The following is a 17,095-nucleotide window of genomic DNA, read 5'->3' as shown; positions in this document are numbered from 1 at the left end:
TTTTCTGGAGGAGCTAGGGAAGTGTCTGGTGGTTCTCCACATCAAGACACAAGACAGTGACTGCCCCTAACCCAAGCCTCTATCAGTTTGCTGAGCGAGCTTCAGGCTACACCCATAGCAGTAACCCACACATGGAACCAGCCAGGGGGACCAAGAAAAAGAGGTGTGAGACCTGCCCCGCCAGGAAGGACAGAAAATCTGTAGGCAGCACACTAAAACAACACTGGTCATTCTTTTGTCAATGTACAGTGTTCGGTTTAAGTTTTTAGGACACACACAGACAAAAACCATGTTGTCATTGTTTGATGTCCAATTTGTAAGAGATAGAAACTTGCTGATGTCCGTACTCTTTTTCATGAGCTGTGCTTAAATGTCTGAACGTTGTAGCTGCTATACTTACGTCGGGCAGGAATATATCATTTTTCAAAATTCATCCATCCATCCAGTTTCTTAACTAGCCTTGTCCTGTACAGGGTCTTGAGAGTGCGGAACATGCCCCAGCTTTCAATGAGAGGATGGGTCACCAGTCCATCACAGGACCATTTTCAATTCATTTCAAACAAATAACTAAATAAAATAAAACAAAAGAAAAGAAGGTCCTTGTAATTTGTGAACTACGGTTAAGTTTGGGGCCACTTCACATGCACGCCCTTGGTTCAGACAAATATTTTATTTGAATACAATATGAATAGACATTTATTTGTATTTTAGATATTCATGGCTGCTTAAGGATGGATTTCAAATTGTCATCACAAGCCTGAGACCTCAGGACAGATCCTTAACATTATCCATTTGATTTCTTAATATGTCATTAAAGGTGTGTACATGATATACTATATTGACATGCGTGGTCTTGACATTGTTGCTGTATAGAGACCACTGTGGATATGTGTTTATTGTACAAATTGCAATGACCAGACCCAGTGATGTGGAAATATTGGCTCTGGATTTGTTATGGTCTCATTCATCTCTTCGTGTCTCTCCCCTGATAACATCAGGTCATCTCTACTAAATGACGGATCATTCCACCAACAAACACCACTGTACTGAAAGTGGACCCATTCATCAGCTCACTTTTATTGTGCGTGTGGGTCTGACTTGTCATACTTTTAGGGACACACATAAGACTCAAGAGCAGATTCAAATGGGTAAAAAAAAGAGAAGAGAAACAGCTTTAACGTTAGGGTTGAGTTAGCTGTGGTGGTAGATTTGTTCAAACTAGTATGTTCGTTTCTCTGGCTAAACATGTCTACAAAAGTCACTCACAGAGTTCTTCTAAATTAGTGTTACTCCAATGACATCCAGATAATAGTGAAGGCAAACCCATTGGTAACTAGGCCTAAACTCAAGAGTGTTATACAACCTTTATGGTAAGCTGAATTGTTTAAATAAATAGATGGAAATTAAAACATGTTCTACACAACAACCACACTTTATATATTGTAATATACTAAATATTGCTAGTAATTGTGCTGTTTAATATTATTATTAATAACGCTGGAATAATCATGGCAATCAAAAAAGAAAGATCATTACTTTCTAAAAGTAATATGTAAGTAATCATTCTTGTTAGTTTTTCTCCAGTCTTCAGTCATGATCATTTTTCAGGTTGCCCACGCCAGATGCAATCAGCCCAGTGACAATGATTTAGGACAATGGTGTAAATGGATAATCCAGACAACAACAACCACTTGATGTTAAAGAGGAGAAGTTCAAAGGCAGCTCAGGGTTTATTGAAGACTTCATAGCATGTAGCTAATGATAACAATCATGACAGTGAAGGAGATGACAATGATGATGACGACAGTGATTGTAATTACAATGGTAAGATCTGTTATTAAACGACAAGGATTCGGGTCATCCTCATAAACACTGGACATTAAGTATTCTCCAGTGGCTCCTTCACGGGTACTAGAATTGTATTTATTCCTGTGCCTTTTGTTATGTTGGAATTAATCCGTCAAGTAGTAAATGATGGTTATTTAGTTCATCATAGAACTTAGGGATGGAATTTGTCTGCTGGCTGGCACCATCAAGTGGTGACATCTATAACTGCACTATACTGGTAACAGAGGGGCGAAAATAAGCATGTCCGTGTGGGTCAAAGTATTCAGAGCGCTGAGCAACACAGCAGTGGAAGTCATTTATTAAGGACAATTGTTCCACAAAAATTAGGCTATGTATTACCTTTAGCATTGTCAAATCATCCACAAAATAATTCTCGCGATGTGAAGTTGTTGCCAAATGCTGGGGCTAGTTTACACAAGTTAGTTAACGATAACTGACCACATTATGCTTACTTTGTCGAATCTACTGCAGCCCGCCCGGAACCTTTTTTCAGTTTCCTTTGTTCTTACTCTGCTTCAACGTGACACATCGTTACACTTCCGGGCCGGGGGTCACATGTACACATGTGAGAAAAGAGAAAAACAGCCATTGAGTGGAGGCAGACTGCTGCTGTAATTATCAGGTATTATTCAGACAAACATTGTTTGTATTGTTTGAACAGTAGCGGTGCAGCAGTTTGAAGCTTTTGTTTTTACATAGAATAAATGAAATGGACTTTACAGTTTGTCTCCGTATTGTTATCTCACAGAGCTAATAGTCTGAAAATTGTCAGTCGACGTGCGTTTAAAATCCCCATGTGGTTTCTAACTTCAAACTTGCCTTTCGACTCGATTTTTTCTCCCGGCGTAGAATTTATATAACGAAATGAAAACAGCAGCCCATCGGCTCACAACCAATAATATACTGAAACATATTGTGGGCATGTAGTGCTAGAATATACTTCAATGCTACTAAAATAATCGTCAGGGACGTATCAAGTGTTTTAGAGAACTTCTTTGTATAAGATATTAGCTGGCTCAGTGAGCTAAGTGTATGCTAGGAGCAGTGCTGCATCCTCGCCTCAATATTAACGTGCTTTAGTAGGTGCAAGGTTATTTGGTGATACTTTATCCAGTAAACATTTACGCCATATTAGACTGATAATTCTGTCATTTGAACGTTTTGTATTTGTTGTTCTCAGTGGTCAGAATGGAGGAGAAAGATAAAAAGCAGAAGCGGCATACACAGAAACACAGTGGACCAAAGGCAGAGAAGAAGAAGTTGAGGAAACAGGGAGCCTTCAGGGAGGAGGATGACCGGAAACGCAACCCGAAAGCATTTGCGGTTCAATCCGCTGTCCGCATGGCCAAAACTTTCCACAGGTCAGAGACGACTTAATCATAGTCATACTGCTGTAACACAACAACAACCATGTTTTTTTACAGTAATTATGTTTTCTATTTCGCTAAAGGGCCCAGGACATAAAAACCAAAAAGCACCACATCCCTCTTGTAGACCGGACTCCTCTGGAACCTCCTCCTGTTGTGATTGTAGTGGTTGGGCCCCCAAAGGTGGGAAAGAGCACCCTGATCCGCTGTCTGATAAAAAACTTCACCCGGCAAAAGCTCGGAGACATATGTGGCCCAGTAACCATCGTCTCTGGTGAGTTTGACCGCTCAACCGTATAAAAAAGTACATCATTACTGTTTATGAAACGTTTCAAATATTCGCATAAATATTACCAAGACTGATTTTCACACGTCAAAAGTATGTTAATCTCTTGGATTTACAGTTTATTTACAGGACAAATTAGAATCTGTCTTTTCAAAAGTGTTTGCAGTCAGTGAGTGACCTGCTTTACTTAAACAACAGTGATCTATCACAATCTGATCTTCACAACATGTGTTTGTAGAAGTGTATGACATCATACAAACAGTTGTTGCTTCTCATCAGGCTGGAAAAAGGTTACACAACCATCTCTAAAGAGTTTGGACTCCACTCGTCCACAGACAGACAGACTGTGTACAAATGGAGGAAATTCAAGTCCACCTCCAAGCAGCTAAAGGCCTCTCTCTCATTGGCTAATGTTGATGAATCCACCATCAGGAGAACACTGAACAGCCATAGTGTGCATTACAGAGCTGCAAGGAGAAATTCACTGCTCTCTAAAAAGAACACTGCTTTTCTTTTGTCACAATCAAGATATATATCTTATATCACAGTTCAGGTAAAAAAAATATGCTGGCTCTCCTACAGTAGATGCTGTTAATGCACACCGATCCAATATGCTTGTGAGTACCTCTGTTTTGCTGTCCGGCGCAGTACGCAATCGAGACTAGCTGGATGCAATGCAATGCATTTTTAAGCCCAGATGGAATTAATTCTTCTTTTGCAGTCACGGTGATTGAAACTCTTGACCCAATGTCTTAAGACTTTATTAATTTTTACATTTATTTATGCACCTAATTTATGTTTTGTCATTGTTAGGTAAGAAGCGTCGCCTGACTTTCATGGAATGTAACAATGACATAAACACAATGATTGACCTTGCCAAGGTTGCTGACTTGGTAAGTTCTTTTAGCAATGAGCTGGTTTGAAGGAGATGGGAAGTATAGGGTACCAATATGCTGTAGTATTTTACTGTATAATACATAGTTTTTTCCTTTTTATCTTTAGGTTTTAATGTTGATCGACGCCAGCTTTGGATTTGAAATGGAGACATTTGAGTTTCTCAACATCTGCCAGGTACATGGTTTCCCTCGTATTATGGGTGTGCTGACTCACCTGGATTCATTCAAAAACAACAAGACACTGAGAAAGACGAAAAAAAAACCTCAAACATCGCTTTTGGACTGAGGTGTACCAGGTAATTACACAAATGTTACACAAAGTGTCCCCGTTTCCATAATTACAAACATTAACTGACTGTTAATTTTAAACCTCCCAGGGTGCCAAGCTGTTCTATCTTTCTGGTATGGTGTACGGTGAATATCAGACTCAAGAGGTGAAGAACCTTGGCCGGTTTATCTCTGTCATGAAGTTTCGTCCTCTGGTGTGGCAGACCTCCCACCCTTATCTTTTGGTTGACCGGTGAGTGGTAACTTGGGACTGCAAGAGGCTAACTGTTGACCTCAATTTTTCTGACAATAACAACAATATTTTCAGGTTACTGAAAACAATTGTGGGTCAGCTTCTTACCTACAGTATACATTGACTTCCCCATGATGAATGAGTATTAGTTATGACTAAACTCCTAATTTTTTCTTCAGGGTTTTTGGCTTCCGGAGGAAAAAAGCATTTTTTTTCCATTTAAATGCACATACCTGATGTATTGTATGCTCTAAATAAATTTAAATAAATGTATATAAAGCAGTGTTAATTAAAAACTTAGTCGTTCTCAGCATTTACATTATAATATTGTTTTTTAATAGTGCTAGAAAACCACAATGTGAGACAATGTCACTTCATCTCTCTATTTCTCCAAACAATGTGCCAACTGTCTTTTTTTAAAGATGGCTGCTCCTGATCACAATCAATCCGATGATAGTAGTAAAGTTATTAGTATTTAATAACTTTACTAGTCTAAACTAGACTAGTATGTTACTCTTATATCTGATCAAATAATAACAGCCCCATGTCAAAATCTTACTGCCTCTCTCTTGGGCTCCTGAGTTTGGCAATCCACTACAAATGTCACTGCAGATTCTGCATGTTTTTGGTCAGGCTACTTATTCCACACACCTGGCAGCTGTTTGTTTTTAAACAGAGGGATGCACTGTCTCTGTCTCATCATGTGCAGGGGCAAACGTGCAGTCTGTAGTGTAGTCCTGCTTGAAACAGAGAAGCAGTATCACCTGTTAAATATGCTTGACAATGATTGAGAAATGTCTCTCTATTTTAAAAACAATTTTGCATCAAAATCAATATTTGGAGCTCATTAATCCTCTAAATGTAAGGTTATTTTTCATTATATATCAGTGCTTGCCTAAGATGACTTTGTTACTCCAAGGCCAAATACACTAAAGGTTAAGGTGTTGGCTTGTTAAGCTGTGGATTGAGTGAAACTGTAATCATGTTTTTATTACTGTTACTAATCACACCATTTTGAAACACACCTACACTACCTGTGTAGTCACTTAAGCCTTATTTTTTTCTGCAGCATGGAAGACTTAACTGACCCTGAAAAAGTCAGGACAGACACCAAGTGTGACCGGACTGTGTCACTTTATGGCTACCTGAGAGGGACACATTTGAAAAACAAAACCCAGGTTCACATCCCAGGTACACAAACATTCTGTTATAGTATGTTGGATTTTGTTCCAGCTGATACGATCCAGAGCAAACTTTCATGAAAATAGAATAAGCAAGTTCTCTTAAAATGTGTAAACACGATAAATCTTTTACATTGTCCTCTTTGCAGGTGTTGGAGACTTTCAGGTGGCAGATGTGAACTTTTTGCCAGACCCGTGTGCGCTGCCAGATGCCCAAAAAAAGAGGGCACTGAACGAGAAGGAGCGTCTGCTCTATGCACCCATGGCTGGGGTTGGGGGCGTTGTATATGACAAAGATGCCGTTTATATTGACCTACCTGCTAACCATGTGCAGAAACAGGTGTGTATGCTTTAAATTGTGTGTTGTCATAATCATATCTGTAGTCTGGCTTAGGACCTGTTAAAATGTGTGTGCAGAGTCTGACAAGCTGCTAGTTTGTCACACAACCAGTTGGCACCTTGTTTAGGCACTTGATGAACTTGATCTGTGTATCACTATCTATGCACAGGCTAACTTAACAATCCACTCTCTCCTATGCATCATAAAGTCCCTGCTTCAGCTTTTAGTAGTTCCTCACCAGACACGATATTCGACACTAATGTGTGATCATCCCTTGAAGTCATCTAAATGTTTATTTCCTTCCTGCTGTGCCAGGTATATTTGAAATGAGTTCTACATACTGTGTTACAGGAGGATGTGCGGCCAACCACAGAGCTGGTCCAGTCTCTGATCGACACTCATGCCACCCTGGATGCCAAGATGGCTGCCAGTAAGGTGTCTCTGTTCAGCAGCTCTGCCACCCTGGATTTGGAAGACATTAATGAGCACAGCCAGTAAGACAGCTGTACACTTCATTCTCTCTTTTTTTCCAAAGCTACAGCTTGTGCATGCACAGTTAACCCAAAGGAACAGTAATAGAAAATTGTATTTGGAAGATACTACACCTCTTGTGTGTGTGTTTGTGTGTATGTGTTAGAGAACAGCAGAGATTTGAAGAGAAACAAGTCTGGGATCCTGACACACAGAGAGAGAGAAGGAAGGTGGTCTTCACTGAGGAGGAAGATGATGTCAGTGGGTCCGGTGATGATGACAGTGGAGAAAGTGACCAAGAAGAGGATGATGATGATGATGATGATGATAACATAACCACATTTCTCAAAGAGGCAAGGGCCAAATCTGGAAAGGATGCAACAGGAGGCGCTCCACCTCTGAAGAAAGTGAAACTAGCAGAGGGGGCAGAAGATAAGGGTGTGATCTCAGAGATACCGGTGTTCGCGGACAGTGATGATGATTTGGAAGTGAGTGAGGAGAGTGAAGAGGAGGGAGAAGCTGGCCGAGCAGGAGACTCTGGGCATTGTTCTGAAGAGGAGGTGGAAGAGAGTAATGATGAAGAGGAAGAGGGGGAAGAAGATGAGGATGAATCAGAAGGTGAGCCAGAATACGAAGAGGGCAGAGCAGTTGAAGACGTAGTGAGGAAACACCAGCATGAGGAAGAGGAGCCTGGTAAATACTTGTTTTTTTTTCTAAAATTTAGGTTTTATGGTAACAGAAAAACATATCAACTGAATGCTTTCCCAGACTTTAATGACCAGAAACAACTCCGCTTAAGGGTTGTCTTCCTGCCACAAAGCAGGATGTACCTGTGGTACTAAAATAGTTGTCCTTGTAGTTATTTTTTTGTGGATCCCTCTTCTTATGTTTCTGTCATATTGTTATTCCTAGGTGCCCTGAGATGGAAGGAGGGTCTGCAACAGAAAGCATCAGAAGCATTTCTACGACACCAAGAAGCTGCCCCCAATCTGAGAAAACTGGTTTATGGTTCAGGTATCCTGAGTGACTAATTTCTATGGTGCACATTCAATTACACCATTGTAATAATGTTTCAGGCACTATAAGTTGGTTTATAGTCACTTTAATCACGTCATACAAAGAGGAGTAATGTCTCTACACAGAGCTGAAAATGTAGGTGGCAGCTACACCCAGCCTGCTGTCCTTGCAACTAATAAAAGCTGTGTATTAATCCATTAGGTTCCATTAGGTTTACTGTTAATCGAAAATAACTGTAAGAAAAGCGTCAGATCAGAAAATCAGATTTTAGCTGATGCCTGGTCTATTTGCTCTCTGTTCGGCAGTTGTTGAGGCAGATGATTCGGAGATGGAGGAGGAGGAGGAGCTAGGAGGGCTTTTTCGAGTCACTCGTCCTCAGAAAAGCAAAAAGTTTCAAGCCAATGCTGTGGACTGTTCCCGCTTCAACCCTGATACCTCCCACAACTGGGATTTGGAAGAGGTACATTTGTTCATAACATGCTGTTGATACAGAGACTATTGATATTTCAGGGTATGTTATGTGTTGGGTCAATATTCTAATATTTTTTCTCTTTTTTTTTTTAGATGTTAAACTCGATCAGGGATTGTTTTGTAACAGGGAAATGGGAGGATGGCCAAGATGCAGCTACCCTGCTCAAGGAGGACGGTAGGAAGAGTCCACTGTAGAACTTTTAGTCTGGGGTGGTAACTTTGGAATTTATTAGATGTAATTATTGCTATTTTGTTGTGTTGTGTTGGAGACTTACATATGTCTCTCTTTTGCTTTGCTTTGTGTAGAGGAGATGTATGGGGACTTTGAAGATTTGGAAACAGGAGAAATCCACAAGGGCCAAACTGAACAGCAGGATCAAGCTGAGGTATGATAACATACTTTTCTCCACAGTCACTGTCAGTTGTGGAATTAAAGTAAATAATTTACCTGTCAGCAGCAGCATGGTTACTGTTTTGCATCTCAACATACACTCAACAAAAATATAAACGCAACACTTTTGTTTTTGCTCCCATGTTTCATGAGATAGACTTGAAGATCTAAACTTCATTCCAGATACACAATATTACCATTCCTCTCAAACATTGTTCACAAATCTGTCTAAATGTGTGATAGTGAGCACTTCTGCTTTGCTGAGATAATCCATCCCACCTCACAGGTGTGCCACATCAAGATGCTGATCTGACATCATGATTAGTGCACAGGTGTACCTCAAACTGCCCACAATAAAAGGCCACCCTGAAATGTGCAGTTTTGTCTCACAGCAAAATGCCACAGATGCCACAAGCATTGAGGGAGCGTGCAATTGGCATGCTGACAGCAGGAATGTCAACCAGATCTGTTGCTCGTGCATTGAATGTTCATTTCTCCACCATAAGCCGTCTCCAAAGGCGTTTCAGAGAATATGGCAGTACATCCAACCAGCCTCACAACCGCAGACCACGAGTAACCACACCAGCCCAGGACCTCCACATCCAGCAGGTTCACCTCCGAGATCGTCTGAGACCAGCCACTCAGACAGCTGCTGAAACAATTGGTTTGCATAACCAAACAATTTCTGCACAAACTGTCAGAAACCGTCTCAGGGAAAGCTCAACTGCATGCTCGTCGTCCTCATCGGGGTCTTAACCTGACTCCAGATCGTCAGCCGTAACAGACTTGAGTGGGCAAATGCTCACATTCGATGGCGTCTAGCACGTTGGAGAGGTGTTCTCTTCACGGATGAATCTCGGTTTACATTGTTCAGGGCAGATGGCAGACAGCGTGTGTGGCGTCGTGTGGGTGAGCGCTTTGCTGATGTCAATGTTGTGGATCGAGTGGCCCATGGTGGTGGTGGGGTCATGGTATGGGCAGGCATCTGTTATGGACGAAGAACACAGGTGCATTTTATTGATGGCATTTTGAATGCACAGAGATACCGTGATGAGATCCTGAGGCCCATTGTTGTGCCATACATCCATGAACATCACCTCATGTTTCAGCAAGATAATGCACGGCCCCATGTTGCAAGGATCTGTACACAATTCTTGGAAGCTGAAAATGTCCCAGTTCTTGCATTGCCAGCATACTCACCGGACATGTCACCCATTGAACATGTTTGGGATGTGCTTGACCGGCGTATACGACAGCGTGCACCAGTTCCCACTAATATCCAGCAACTTCGCACAGCCATTGAAGAGGAGTGGACCAACATTCCACAGGCCACAATAGACAATCTGATAAACTCTATGCGAAGAAGATGTGTTGCACTGCATGAAGCAAATGGTACTGACTGGTTCTGAGTCCCCAGACCGCCAATAAAGCAGAAACAAAATGCACATTTCAGGGTGGCCTTTTATTGTGGGCAGTTTAAGGTACACCTGTGCACTAATCATGATGTCAGATCAGCATCTTGATGTGGCACACCTGTGAGGTGGGATGGATTATCTCAGCAAAGCAGAAGTGCTCACTATCACACATTTAGACAGATTTGTGAATAATGTTTGAGAGGAATGGTAATATTGTGTATCTGGAATGAAGTTTAGATCTTCAAGTCCATCTCATGAAACATGGGAGCAAAAACAAAAGTGTTGCGTTTATATTTTTGTTGAGTGTATATGCAGATCATAGGTTATTTACATTATTATTAGTTGTGTAAAGTGTAGATGTTGGATTTTTATCTCTTTCTAACAAGCTCACTTTCGATTCATTTATCAGTGACTAGGCCTTATTGAAATGACATTTTCTGATTTCTAAATATTAGCACTCATATTGGCAAGTTATAGATTATCCCAGCATCATTGCTGTGATATTGCCGGACAATCTCTTCTACAAAATATGAAAACATGTCTCCTCTGCTGCTAGCTTGTTATGGAGAGACAAATGTATCGACTAAACAACCTTATGAGACATTTTTTGATATAAAAGCTCATGAAAAACTTATATCTTATACATAAAGGTAGTGAAATTGCTCTGAAACAGGTTAGATGGCACTGTTGCTTCAGATACACTTGTATACAGTTGTATGTGCCATATAGGTTGTTTCATGTTGGTGAGCTCACATTCCACCTCTGGATATATTTCATTGTCTTCCGTCTCTCTATGTAACCCATAATGAGAAAAATCGATGTTCTGTAGGGCCTTTGAATCTTATTGTGTCCTTGCCTGTTTTTCCTCACAACGGAAGACCAGTTATTTCTGAGTTGACATGCAACAATAATTGCAGGATAGTGGCAGTGATGAAGATGATGTTGATGAAGGTGAAAAAAGCCAGGTGAGGGTGGATGATGATGAGGTCCAGAAGACCAAACGCTTGGAGAAGAAACGCAGACTGAAGGAGCAGTTTGATGCAGAGTACGATGATGGAGATGCTACTTACTTTGATGATGTGAAGGCTGAGATGCAGAAGCAGGCAGAGGTAAGCTAATTCACTGGGTACCTTATTATATTGAGCTTACATATTTTCTCAGCTTCACACAGTAGTATGGTTCTGTGAGATTATACAAATGTTTGCCTGCATTCTGTCCACAGCTGAACAGAGCAGAGTTTGAGGATGTGGATGATGAGACCAGAGTACAGTATGAAGGCTTTCGGCCCGGAATGTACATTAGATTGGAAATCTCATCTGTACCCTGTGAGTTTGTTACCAACTTTGACCCCCATTACCCCATCATCCTTGGCGGCTTGGGCTCCAATGAAGGCAACCTAGGATATCTGCAGGTATGTGCACTCAGTTTGTCCAAAGTAATGACACACCAAGTCATGCAGGGTTTTTGTTAACCTTAATTGAAAGAATAATGGATTATATTGGGGTAGTCAAAGGTTTATGGTCACCATGACAACACAGCCAACTCGTCTTGTGAACATGATAAATTTGTAAAACATTTCCTCACAAGTGATTACATTTACTTGTACTTTACAAGAAAGTACAAGTTATGGTTTTTAATATTAGCAGGTTTAAAATGAGGATGTAGCCATGAAGCATTCTCATTAACTAAGTTTACATGCACAGCAATATTCTGATTTTAAACTAAATAAGACACTGCCATATAAAACTGTTGTTAATCACCATACTCCTTAATTGAAATGAAACACGTAGAGCATGCCAAACTTAGTCCCGTTATGTAAATACCTTAATTGCACTTAAGCATTTTCACAGCATATTACAGCAGTTTCCAGCAGCTTGGGTTTGTTAAATGAACCTCACAGCATGTGGGCATTTTTCTCTCCAGTCTTCATCTGTGTCTCTTAAGATACAAACAAGACAACAATCATTATGGAGATGAAAATGATATTGTTTATTAAAATCCACATTAAAAAACAGCTGGGTCGCAAATGCCTTAACCTTCAGGGCAATGTTAATATACTGCATACAGCTGCTAAAAAATATAACTGCTTATGCATCATGTTATTTTACTTCCTGGGCTATTAGGCTGAATGTTTGCTTCATTAATCCAGTTGAGAATACTGAAATATTTTTACACACTTGGTGCTGCTAAAGCAGCGCAGAGGAGAAGATTGCAAGATGTGCAAATCACAGCCAGCACCTTTTTATTAAAAATATTTTTTTTACTTTACTTTATTATAGTATAATAATAGTAGTACTACTACTAATAGTAGTAGTACTATAATAGTATAGTATAAGAGTGTAATGCCAGTCAGTCAAATTTGCCTAAAAATACTGTGTTAATTCATGGATGGACATTTTAAACTTAAGAATGTAATTTATGTGAATGTGTTTTTATATAAACGAGTAGAATGCATGGAGAATTGTTTACCATATAATTACATGACTAATGTGGCTAATGTGTTGCTGTTATCAGACACAATTGGCAGAAATTGTGTGGAATATTGTGTTTTTTGTCATGCTGTACCTAGTAGATATATCTAAATACCTGTGTGTGTGTGTGTGTGTGTGTCAGATGCGACTTAAGAAACACCGCTGGTATGAACGTATCTTGAAGACACGGGACCCCATCATCCTGTCCTTAGGATGGCGGCGCTTCCAGACTATCCCTCTTTATCATATTGAGGATCACAACGGACGCCACCGGCTCCTCAAATACACACCACAGCACATGCATTGTGGAGCTTCCATCTGGGGTAAAGCACATCACTTTCACTAGAGTTCTCATACATTTTTTTAATGCTTTGCCTTAACGAATTCAGTAAGAACCATAATCATTTTTGATGCATGGATAACAGTGTGATCTAATCAAACCTCCCAGTTTACTTGGGATCTCTGTGTTGTAGTGGGCTGTCACTGTCAGGTCACATCTAACAGGCCTGGAGTGAGAGCTGTGTATGCTGTGTTGGACAGAAGTTTGAGAGTACTGGGTTGCTTAAATGGTTTGAGTTCTTCTAGCAGGGCTTAAATTAGAGTGCTTAAATTACATACCGAAATTCAAAACTGCAGGATTGGAGATCTTTCCTTTCTGACTTACCATTTTTACCCTAAACTTTCACCATCTTGTTATTATCTTATTAAGCAATGCTCCGGCACAGCAAAATGAAACAATGCTGATAGCTCATCTAACACTACTTGATCTTGACTTATTATTCAACACATCAACACTCACTGATAGCACCACTCAAACTCTCAAACTTCATCTGCAATGTTGTGCTGCGTTATTAGTATGGGGTTATGTGTATGTATGAACTCAATCAAAGATTTATTAGTTCAAGAAAACAATGTGCTACAATGTTACATATGTGAGTTGATTCTAATTTGACTTTAAAAAGGTTCACATATTTTTGCAACTCACACATGTAACATTGAATCTATTTTTTTAAATGAATAAATGACAATGTGAAATATTTTTGTTGGATTAGTTTAATTGGGTTCTCTTTTATTATTGTCAGGACTTGTTTTGGGAGGTTTTGGGTCATATTTTTGCAGACATATAGAAAATTCTTAAGCATTCACAAACTTTGAAGCAGCACTGCATATGTCACTAGGAAAACAGACATTCTGTTATGAACACTTCCATCCCATATAATATCCATTATTCTGTCTCCCTTTGTGTCTCTCAGGTCCTATCACACCACAGGGCACTGGCTTTCTGGCTGTGCAGTCAGTAGCAGGAACTAAGGTATGATTTAGTCACCTCTTTTAACTGATGGACAAGTTAATATACCACAGATCAAAATTCCAGCATTATTGTTTCAATTCAAACTCTTAATGTGACCGTTTGCCTTTATGCAGGCTAATTTCCGCATAGCAGCCACAGGCGTTGTCTTGGACTTGGATAAATCAGTGACCATAGTGAAGAAGCTCAAACTGATTGGTTACCCATATAAGATCTTTAAGAACACCTGCTTTGTCAAGGTACAGAAACTGTCTTTTGTGTGGTTAATTCTGTGTCATCAAAAACAGTGTAAACAATCCGTTATGAAATGACAGACCTGAAAAACATTTTTTTTTACTGTTTTCTGTACATGTCTGCTCTCCATCAAAAAGGTTTGCAGAAGGTTTTAATGGCTGTCTCTGTGTACAGGGCATGTTCAACACTGTGCTGGAGGTAGCTAAATTTGAAGGTGCTTCTGTACGGACTGTGTCAGGCATCAGAGGTCAAATTAAGAAGGCACTGTCTACGCCACCTGGAGCTTACAGAGCCACATTTGAGGACCGCCTGCTAATGAGTGGTAAGTGTTGTGTGTTTTATCCTGCTGTTTATACAGTTTTGAAATTCTATGAGCCACTTATTTCTTCAGTACAGCTGGTGGATTTTTTCACATGACAGTTTTGTTGGTTTAAGATCAAAATTTTGGTTTTCTATTCCATCTATCTATCATCTATTCCATCTCTATTTTCTATTCCTTTGTTTTTCTTCAAGCATTATTTTTAGAATGGCATGTGCTAATGGTTGTCGTCTTGTGGCTGCATTGCCCACTTTGTCTTGAGATTTAATTCAGACAGAGTAGTGTCTTTCCTCCTTTGGTGAACCTTCATGAACATCAACAGCACCTGTGTGAGAAAAGAAACTTAGTTGCTTAGAGGTTACACTGGGTTCCTGTAAACTTGTGCTTGTTTTTGAAGTAATCCTTGTTGGTCAACCCACTCCTAGGGAGTGTAGCAGATTTCGAATTTCCTCCCACATCTGTCTGACTGTGGATTTGTGGATTTGTGAAAGTTTTTAAAACTTTTCCAGCCTGAAGAACAAACAACAACCATTTTTGTGTCCTTCGTTTGTGTCATAATAACTTCTAGAAACATGTGTTGTGGAAATCAAACTTTGATAGACCACTGTCGTTTAAGTAAAACAGGGACCCTGTGATGCTTACCTTTGCATCAGGACACCTCTGAGAGGTGGAATCTAATCTGGCCTTTAAACTCTGCCTCTCATGGGAATACAATATTAGGGAATTACAAAGTATATTATTTGTATTTATTTGTCTGTTTGGGTTTTGTCTACCGTTAGTCTTTGTATAGAAATTAGCTGATGTGTTAAGTCATATTGAAGCAGAACTATAGAAAATTTGGCAGGGTTCATAGACTTTCAAACACCAGTCTACTATTATGCATGCATTATACAGTACATGTGTATAGCGATATTTGATCACATCTGTTTTTATTATCCTTGCATATTTTGGTGAATTTCAAGATGTTAAACTCAAAGCTTGACCCCCAAGCTTTTGTAAATGTTCTGTATATATAAGTGTGGCACCTGACTGTATTTTTTTTTGTCTTGATGTATTGTTTTATTTGACTATGTTGTGCAGACATTGTGTTCCTACGCTCCTGGTATCCAGTGGCTGTTCCTCAGCTCTATAACCCCGTCACCTCCCTGCTGCTGCCTGTGGGCCAGAAAGACAGCTGGTCAGGCATGAGGACGCTGGGACAGCTAAAACATGACTTGGGCATCCGCAACAAGCCTAATACCAACTCTCTGTATAAGGTAGAATAAGCCTGAGCCTCTGATAACTAATTAAACGTAATTTACCGATAGTCATTCTGGCTTAGTGACTTTAAACTCTAAACTCAAGAATTAAACAGAAAGTGCTAGGAGAAGGATCTTCTGTCTCTATACACATCACTAAACTTAATTCTGATTTACTGTGATCTCTCCATTCTGTTTTAACCTTTCAGCCCATATCCCGCACCCAAAGACACTTTAACCCCCTCCACATCCCCAAGGAGCTCCAAAAGGCCCTTCCTTTCAAGAGCAAACCCAAACAGCAACAACTCAAAGGAAAGACACCCAAAGACCTCCAGAGGCCCAGCGTGATCCGAGAGCCCCATGAGAGGAAGGTGAGCATAACACGCTCATTGCGGCAGCTTATCACAAACTACAATTTATCACTTTAAACAGAAATGATGGCAGACATTTTCTATAACAAGATGACCACGATCTACCCAGTGAAATAAAATAAGATTTTCCTTCTCCCATTATAAAAGGTGATGGCCTTGCTCCATGCTCTGAGTACAGTGCACAACCACAAGAGGAAGAAGGCCCATGTGGTGCAGCATGCCAAACACAAGGAGTTCCTCCAGCAGAAGGAGAAACAGGAGGAGGGCAAGCTGAAGAGACAGAAGGAGGCACGGAAAAAACTGTACCGCGTCATGGGCCAGATGGACCAGAAAAAACAGCGGTCAAGTCTGAAGGGGGCACCACAGGACGACTGAGTCTCTGTATCTGGACTCTGAAGGGATATCTCAGCAGACTGAGACACATACACATACACATACCTTTTCTGTACAAGGATCTTTTTTGATTGTACTGAAATGAGCAATGAAGCAGATGTATCTGACATTTGGATCTTATTTTAATAAAATCCTATGATAATGATCCTTTGAGGAATGGATCATACCCCATTACACAGGGACCAGGCAGCTCTTTGAGTAAATTGTCTGTTGTTATTTAATATTACGTTTATGTGAGTTTTTGCAATCTGTAAGATATTGTAGAATGATGCTAAATTCTGCTTACGCAGACCACCTCTGTGAAAGCACTTCTTAAATGAGGTGATCTCAGGCCTTGTTCAGACCTGAGTAATCAATTCCCAACCCAGCTGCATGTGGATGTAACCTGGTATGATCGCCTCTTTAAGAAATAGTCATGGCAGGAGACTAATTTGGAGAGTTTGTTGAGGAAAAACCATGAAATCAAAATCAGTTAGGGGAGTATTCATAAACACCACACACCATTTCAAAGAAAGGTCCTCTTTTTAGTGTATACATAATCATATATTTCTCTCTTT

General features: G+C 40.1%; 1 protein-coding gene across 1 annotated transcript; it reads left to right on the top strand.

Moving 5' to 3' along the window:
* Window positions 1-2,356: 2,356 nt before the first annotated feature.
* bms1 (BMS1 ribosome biogenesis factor) lies at window positions 2,357-16,684 on the top strand. Its single transcript, XM_028431869.1, is given in 24 exon segments — window positions 2,357-2,470; window positions 3,029-3,209; window positions 3,299-3,489; window positions 4,315-4,394; window positions 4,504-4,659; window positions 4,661-4,693; window positions 4,775-4,917; window positions 5,987-6,108; window positions 6,248-6,438; window positions 6,790-6,932; window positions 7,076-7,602; window positions 7,822-7,923; window positions 8,232-8,386; window positions 8,491-8,572; window positions 8,704-8,783; window positions 11,121-11,312; window positions 11,426-11,614; window positions 12,817-12,997; window positions 13,928-13,986; window positions 14,100-14,222; window positions 14,392-14,539; window positions 15,617-15,792; window positions 15,984-16,145; window positions 16,293-16,684. Coding segments are annotated over 23 exon segments (3,636 nt in total). The 5' UTR covers window positions 2,357-2,470; window positions 3,029-3,036; the 3' UTR covers window positions 16,521-16,684.
* Window positions 16,685-17,095: the final 411 nt, after the last annotated feature.

This window comes from Parambassis ranga, chromosome 19 (assembly GCF_900634625.1).
Source record: "Parambassis ranga chromosome 19, fParRan2.1, whole genome shotgun sequence".
Taxonomy (NCBI): Eukaryota; Metazoa; Chordata; class Actinopteri; family Ambassidae; genus Parambassis; species Parambassis ranga.
Note: the sequence above shows the minus strand (reverse complement) of the source record. Positions and strands in the feature narration are given on the sequence as shown.